The sequence below is a fragment of the Clupea harengus genome, chromosome 22 (genome assembly GCF_900700415.2).
Source record: "Clupea harengus chromosome 22, Ch_v2.0.2, whole genome shotgun sequence".
In the NCBI taxonomy this organism is placed as follows: domain Eukaryota; kingdom Metazoa; phylum Chordata; class Actinopteri; order Clupeiformes; family Clupeidae; genus Clupea; species Clupea harengus.
Window position 1 is genome coordinate 10,649,736 of NC_045173.1, and position 8,101 is coordinate 10,657,836.

The window sequence follows — 8,101 nt, forward strand, 5'->3', positions numbered from 1 at the left end:
TCCCACTTTGCACGTAGTAGCACAGCGTGTGTGGATTCTTCTGTTTATGGTAATGAGTGTGTTTGAGTGTGTGTGTGTGTGTGTGTGTGTGTGTGTGTGTGCGTACTGTATTTTTCCCCTATAAACATCCACACATGCTTGGCCAGAGATACTGTCTGCTGAATCTGTTGATGAGTGTTGTTTGAGTGTGTGTGTGTTTGAGTGTGTGTGTTTGTGTGTGTGTATTTGCCGGCTGCTGTTGAATGTTGCACTGGCTTGTTGTCTCCAGGTCAGGGTCCTATGAGAATATTTTAGGGACAAACTCATCCACACCATCCCCAACATCACCTGACACCCAGCCTCCATCCCCAAGCAGGTATTGTCTCTCTCTCACACACCCACACACACACACACACACACACACACACATACACACACACACACACACACACACACACACACAAACACTTCCATATATACTACATGAGAACAATTATTTAAAGGAGACATATAGGCTCATCACTCATGCAGGTAGGTAGATGTGTATCAGCATAAATAGACACACACTTACAATTGCACGGACGTACCACCATACATTCATAGGATGTGCCTGGTCCACACCATGTCATGTTTGAAGTCGGCCGGTGCTGCCCGGCCTACAGAGCATTTTGGTTGGTCGGTGATGCACTTGCATGCAGACAGCCCAAACAGTTACAGTATGAAGTTCCGGAAACAAAAGATGGAAACCAGAAAGGTTGTCTACTTGGTGATACTTTTAGGCTGGATTCTTTTCAGTGTTTTTTGTCTTGCCCTGCAGGTCAGTGAGTGGAAAGAAGCTGTGCTCGAGCTGTGCCCAACCCTTGGGGAAGGGTGCGGCCATGATCATAGAAACCCTGGGGCTATATTTTCACATACAGTGCTTCAAGGTATGTTAAAGAAAATGGCATATTTTGGGTTGGATATTTTGTTTTTTTATGTAAAAGAGTCTGTACAGCCCCTTCACACCCAACATGTGTTTCCTAGTGTGGAATGTGTAAAGGGCTTCTTGGAGACACCAGCACTGGGACAGATGTCAGGATTCGTAATGGCCTCCTTAACTGTCAAGAGTGCTACATCAAATCACGTGGTGAGCAATCCAAAATGCACAATAGATGCACATACAATATAAGAAATAACAGAACTGGACAATTTGGACTGCACTGTAGTACATTTTAGACAATACTGTGGAAGCTTATTTGTATTATCATTGATCGTAGAGTAAATTAGTCTGTGTTGTTCTCATATGTTGTTTCCCAATCACAACTAATAAATTGCCCTTTGTCTTCTCCCAGCTGCTGGTCAGCCTACCACGCTGTGAGCAGCAGTGGACCTGTATGAAACCTGTAGGAATACCAACACTCTGACCAGAGGCCCTGACAATCTCCATAGAGACAACCTGTAATGAATGGAGTAATCTTAACATGACATCTCAGATTAACAAACTGATAAAGAGGGTTTAAAGCTACCCTCACATTACACACTTCTCTCCAAGTGATGTTTCTTTGCATCATGTCTACTCATTTTTCAGATACTGGATAACACCTCTTTATTTTTGTACTTGTAAAAACAACTTTCCCTCCTATACTTTGTCATGCTTGACCCACATAACGCAATAATAAGTGCACTGTAGTATGTCAATAAGATAAACAAAGTCATTTATCCTTACAGTTACACAATGCGCTGGGTAGATTGTGTGATCTGTAAGCTAGATTTCCTTCAAGTGAAATGTATATGCCAATGGCCTCCTAGGATCACATGCCCATTTTGCACCTTAATATTAGTGTTTGAGGATCATTTTTTATCTAAGGCAAGCAGGCATAAGAGAGCGTCTGTCTGTCTGTCTGAAGCACACCTTACAGTCTTTATATAGTAACCTTCTCTCTGTATACTATCGGAAAGTCTATGGTATTTCTATGCTTTTTAAAGAGGATAATTTCTGGTCTCTGTTGCAGTTTAATTGCAGTGTATAATGCCTTAATCATTCACAACGTTGCCGAACTCCTGAGGTCGGTGACTGCAAAGAGCTTTCTTGCATGAACAAACATTACGATTGGTTTGAATACAGTCTTTTTCTGGACAGGTGCGGTTTTTCTTTAGACATTGTGTTTTAAATTAGTTTTCTTTTCTTTTGTTAATGTAATTCTATTTCTTTTGTTTGGCCATAGAAAATTAAACACATTATGACCAACGTATAAGGCACTCCAAACGATGTTATCCGGCGAGAAGCATGTGACAGTTATGTTTGTTGAGCAGGATGTGCACGCAAATCTTACCATTTCATTTTACTGCGTTGTTTTTGATGGTTCTCAAGTATTAACAGTCGTAGCTCGCAGTAATGTATTTAACTTTATGCGAATGCATGGTTGATGCAAATCATATATCTTTATTTAAGTTAGGGATACGTTTCATTCAAACAGTTAGTTAGCTTCCTCTATGTATCTTATATGTTCCCTCTTTCCACTCGTACGGGGTGATTTTGCATCAACTTACGTGCCTTATGAACGCAGGTGGTTGCACAGTTTACAAGAGGTTTAATTCCATAGAATATGAAAATCCCAAAGATCATCTCAGTAACATTTACTATAACGAGATGGTGTGGATGCCTAACAGAAATTCGAATGTCAAACACTATCGCCTATCAGAGCACAATTCTAACCAAACCAACCGATGAAATACGTCTTTGGAAAAACACCCTTGTTCCGTTTCAGAGGATTCTCTCTGTTAAGGCATGCGGTTTACTAGAATGGCATATGCACATAGCACAGTATATTTCTACTTATCTATGTCTTCTATGAAACTGTTATTTGAGAACATTCTTTGACAAAACCTCATGTCTACATTATCCTGCGTTTTCTGTGAATATTTGTGTGAAACTTGAAGCACATCCTTTAAGTGACCCTGCACAGATAGACATCTTTCTGCAAGGTTTGAATGATATTAGCTTGTTGGTAGTTTAATCCCATTTCAGTAATTGACTGTCCTCCCTAACGGCAATGTAAACCCTCCGTTGCACTTGCAAAGCTTTGTCCAATTTTAATAGCGTTGTTGACATTACTTTTCCCATGATATGAAGTATTGTTTTCGTCTTGCTTTCTTATGCATTAAGATAAGGAACAATTTCAACTGCATTAAACGGCAATAAAATAGACGTGGAGTGGTGGAGGGTCGTGTAATATGTTTAAGCTCTGTATTTATTGTAATCAATTAAAAACTGAAACTAAATAGAAGAAGGAACTGTTATGCAATGGATTTTATAGCAAGTGTATGTTTGTACAATAAAACGTTGTAAATGCACTGTTCTTGTAAATTGTCTTGATTTGGTATGATTACGTGAGTATTTACGCGAATAAGAAATCTTATTTTAACTTGCATGGATCTGTCCTTGGTACTGAAATGTGTCCCCACAGGTTAGGGAAACAACTCGGCCTCAACTACTTGACACTTCTGTATTATGTGAAATGTGGCACAAAATGGTATATAGAACAAATAACATAACCTCACTGGCAGAATTATACTATGCATCGCTTTATTACGAACAAGGCAAGAGCACGCTACCAAAACTATTACGCACATGTAGAAATAGACCGCCTTTGATTATAAGCATTCATTGTATCTGTGTCTGTTAATGGTGTCCATCTTAAATCTTAAACGTAATACAAAAACTTTTCCTATCGTTTCAACTTTAAATAAAACATCATGCCAATAAATGAATATTTCAAATAAATAGGCTTTTAAATGCTAGGTTCTGAAGACCATATGAATTTATGCTAGGGGAGCCCAGGTACAGTTTTTGCTTTTTTGTACATTTTGTACAAATCGGCTTACGTGACGCCATTCATTTTAACATATGCAACATACATCTTTCACCTCTATATTTACGTCACTAATTCAAGTACATGTGCCCTACTTTTTCTCTCATTTTCATCTAAATGCATTGAGTGCCTTGGGGACAGTTGTAACGTGTCCGGGAGGGTTGCAACAGTGGCCGAGGACAAATGTAACATGCCAGTTTGTAGGGGTAAAGTGACATTTACGGCTACAGCCATGCATTATTCAAAACAAATAGTGGTTGAAAAGGTTTTTTCCTGTACATACGTCTTTACAGCGTTTGTTATCAAAATGCCAGTGACAAGCCAAGCGTGTCACTTTGACGCTTGCCTATTTCACTTGCTCGCTTTGCTTGCTGTTTGCAACCAATTATAATGCGTGTTACAATTGTCCCCAGCCGACCTCTCCTAATATTCGATTAGGTAATTGTAATATAACACATTGTATGCTGCTAATAATTATACGAGCATCTAGTTAGGATATCACTGATCACAACCACCCGTATAGTTGTTTTCCGGTCAAAACGCATTAATTGTTCAGACAAAATCTTGCACAAAACTTAAAGGTTACAAATGTGCCCCACAAAACTACTTCTGTCTATAACAGAGATTGAGACATAAAATGAAATTCTGAGCGTAACATGCTGATGCCATCACACATGTTGTCTGTGAGTTTCATCGCTTTACGTTAGACATGAGAAATCAAGCAAGTTACAACTGTCCCGTGTTACAACTGTACCTGGTCTCCCCAACGTCATTACAATCGTCCCTCTGCACACGTAGGTTATAAAGAAATATGCGGAGCGCACAGCACACACGGTACATAAATATTACATTTGTGCCTAGATTTGGAGAGTAGGACAGAATCAGAGCTGAATATCGAAGCCCATCTGCAATACAGTTTTAGGGCATGGGCTTATCAGTACCAGTCTTGCAGTAAAAATGGGCACATTACAAATCTGACTACTTGATAACATTGCTAACAGTCTCTCACATTAGGCACTAGAGCAGTGTTAGAGAAGTGTAAGGCGACACATGGAGAATCCCCCAAACGAAAAGTGCTGGAAACTTAATGTTCAACACACACACATACACACACACACTGTGTGCGTCCGGCGACGTCTAGCCTACCGTTTGTCGAAAATCAATAATGAACACGACATGTTTATCTATCCGTGCGTAAAATTAATGATCCGCAAGTCCTAGTAGATTTTCTTCATTTTGCATGAAATGTATATTCCCTCTGACAAATGCTCTTCCACAAGCTCTCCACAGGTACATTTAAGGCATCAGAACATGCTGGTCTTTACCAGTCCTGCCTTGTTACCGTTCTGTCTTTGCAAGGCAGAGAGCACGGTGGCGAACGGTCCGCCCAGAGAGTTCGGTAAGTTTGATATTGCGCTTGAAGGCGACGCCCACCCAGGACTGGACGTGGCACCTCCGAGGTTTCCACTTGGCGACATCTTGACAGACTCTATGTGTCCGGTCCCTGTTGCTACCCCTGAGGAAGGGCTGAGTCCACCACAGGTGGAGGTGGGATTTGGGTTTGGCCCGGGCCCTCCTGTGCTATCCGGATCAGCGACTTTTGATTCTTTGTTGTCTTCCTCGTGCTTCTTCCCAGAAGATCCATTCTTAGCGGGAGATGCAGCAACAGATGCTGCGCGCTCTGTCTTGCGAAATTTTGCACGCCTATTTTGGAACCACACCTGAGGAAAAGGAATGAGACTGTTAGAATTCTAAATATCAATAACAACATTATTATTATTGTTATTAATATTATTTCATAATACAATGTAACTACTATAATAATAATGATCATTATGATGTTGATGATTGATTATTCATATTTAATCTTTGCTTTTTTGAAGGCATTTGCTTTGGTGGCATAAGAAATCCTTCAATCGAGATGATTTATTAGTATTAGAACTAGGCTACATATTCGTTGATTTGGATGAATGATGGTGATACCTGCACACGAGCTTCAGTCAAATCTATTTTGAGAGCCAGCTCTTCCCGCGTATAGATGTCTGGGTAGTGCGTCTCGGCGAAGATTCGCTCCAGCTCTTTTAGTTGCCCGCTGGTGAAAGTGGTTCTTATGCGCCTCTGTTTCCTCTTCTCATGCAAACCGCCATGGTCCGTGAACAGCTTGTATGGAACTGGAAATATAAGAACATAATTTGTGTAGAAAAGGTGTAGTGTAATAGGGTCATTTGAAAATATCACAGGTTTGTGAGGCACATCAGGCAGGTTATGATAACATGAGAAAAAGTATCCGTTTAACAGAGGGAGTAAAGACAAGTCGTTAATTTTTAACTGTACAGTCTTTCTGAAATCAACAGATTATGACCAAAGTGTAGTACAAAGAGGCTATAGCGAACAAAGTAGAACTGATATAAATAAGTAAAACACTGAAATATTTTCCTCGTCCGAAAGGGCATGCCAGTGTGACACGGCTAAAAGTTGTCTTGCAGGTCGCTCTTATCTTGCGACTTCAGTACAGTTCCGTAATCAGTTTTAGTCCTCGCTTATTACATTATTTCCTAAGCTTACGTCTCATCGTGAAGTAAATAAATTATGCCAATCATTTTGGCAGTTTGAGGTAATTTTGTTGGCTGTTGAGGGTGTGACAGGGATAGTGTAACCGCATAACCCAATTACCGCTCGCCTGCAATCGCTTCTAACGCGATAAATACTTTCATTTGTGTAAGCAAATTTCGTTTTGGTAAATACTAAACACATTTCCATTTTCAAATGCAATAAAGTCCTTCTGCACTATATAACCAACAGGATTTGTCGGTTATGCCACAGTCATCAGAACCCATTTTACCTGCAGAGTATGCGCTGGTCTGGTGGTCTCGTAACGGGCCTAGGCTGCAGGTGCCGGGTGTCAGTGAGGGACACCCAGCCGTTGCCCCGAAGGTAGTCCGGATAGGGTTGTACTGAAAGCCACCGGTTTGGCTGCAGGAGCTGAAGTCCGCATAAGCCGATGCGAGACTGGAAGTGTCCATCCCAGCCATGCAAGACTCGTAAGCAGAGGAGTTCAGGTAGGAATATTCCATCTTATACATTGGAAATCACGCAATGAAATGAAAATAGTATGCGTCTAAGTTAATTATAAGGTGATATTGTTGCATGAAATCAACAACTTCTTGATGTATTGCAGTAACGTAAAAGCGGAGGGTTCACTAACGGTGCGTTCTACTTGCTGCCTCTTCTTAACTGTGCTGAGGTAAGTCAGTTCAGGCTAGTTTTATGAAAGGCCCTTCGCGCGCAACACCTTGCCTTGTGGTCTCCAGAGCATAAAAGTAAGCGCTCTGAGGACTTGGACAATGGAGCAAGGCGGTGGGTCTCATCGCTCGCGATTTTTTTTTACATGACAATAACTCATCAGTGCATTGGGGCCCATGCAGTCGCGAGGGGGACCCGTGTCGCATGCCCAACCTCCTTCATCATCGATTCCCTCGCGCATCTCTAATTAGACTTTAATACCGCGTCCTCCATTACCAAAGAAGTCTCTCTGTCTCCCTCTCCTTCCTCTCCTCTATCCCCCTCACTTCTCTCCTCACGGTCGCTTTCCTCTCCTCCATCTCCGCGCCCCCTAATTCAATCAAAGCACTTATAAATAATGAGAGTTGGGTGACGATTCTCCCTGATCAAATTTCGCGCGAGCTTTTAAGCCTTTTAACTCATCATTCAGCCATGGTGCAATTTTTATCTAAGCCTCCCTCTTCCATCCTCCTCGCCCGGCTCCAGGGTTAAAGAGGGCGAGGGAGGTGTACCGCGGCGGTAATAGATGCAGTTTGACCACAAAATGCACCACGTTTGAGTTGTTTGAGTTTGTACCGTCTAATTTACAACACGGTAATAGTAGCTCTAACAACAACTACAATGTTGCATTTTTACAGATTATTCATGTCGACGTTGGATTTTGTTTTTGATGACCTGCTTATGTTTAAACCCTATGCTTATGTATTTATACAATTTTTACAGTTCAATCTGATTACTGTTTTATTTTGTATCTGTTAGAACTGTACAGTTGACAAAGCGTTTCAGAAATAGGAATGGGCGTCAATAAAATCCAAACAACAAAAGCTTGGTTTACATGACAGCACATCTTGACAAATGGCAACTCTTGGTTTGAGACGATTTCGATAGTGCACAGGTCTTACCAATTCCTAACATCCATTTTTCCTTACAGTTATGTAGCCTACCATATGCCTAGGATAATCAAATGTCAGATAGAGTTCTTACCTTTT

The 8,101-nt window shown here is 41.0% G+C and overlaps 2 protein-coding genes across 2 annotated transcripts in view; one reads left to right on the forward strand and one right to left on the reverse strand.

Annotated features, from left to right (window-relative positions):
• Nucleotides 1–3,312, forward strand: part of LOC105908488 (LIM and calponin homology domains-containing protein 1-like) — a 55,273-nt gene extending 51,961 nt beyond the window's left edge. The window contains 4 exon segments of the mRNA XM_012837004.3: nucleotides 269–355; nucleotides 797–905; nucleotides 1,003–1,105; nucleotides 1,311–3,312. Coding sequence (XP_012692458.2) covers nucleotides 269–355; nucleotides 797–905; nucleotides 1,003–1,105; nucleotides 1,311–1,336 — 325 coding nt within the window. The 3' untranslated portion in view covers nucleotides 1,337–3,312.
• A 937-nt stretch (nucleotides 3,313–4,249) lies between these two features.
• phox2ba (paired like homeobox 2Ba) lies at nucleotides 4,250–6,970 on the reverse strand. Its single transcript, XM_012836968.3, has 3 exons — nucleotides 6,673–6,970; nucleotides 5,814–6,001; nucleotides 4,250–5,551 (listed from the first exon to the last, which is right to left on the reverse strand). Exons 1-3 carry the CDS (start codon nucleotides 6,911–6,913, stop codon nucleotides 5,135–5,137), a joined length of 846 nt encoding a protein of 281 aa, XP_012692422.2. The 5' UTR covers nucleotides 6,914–6,970; the 3' UTR covers nucleotides 4,250–5,134.
• Between the last annotated feature and the right edge of the window lie 1,131 nt (nucleotides 6,971–8,101).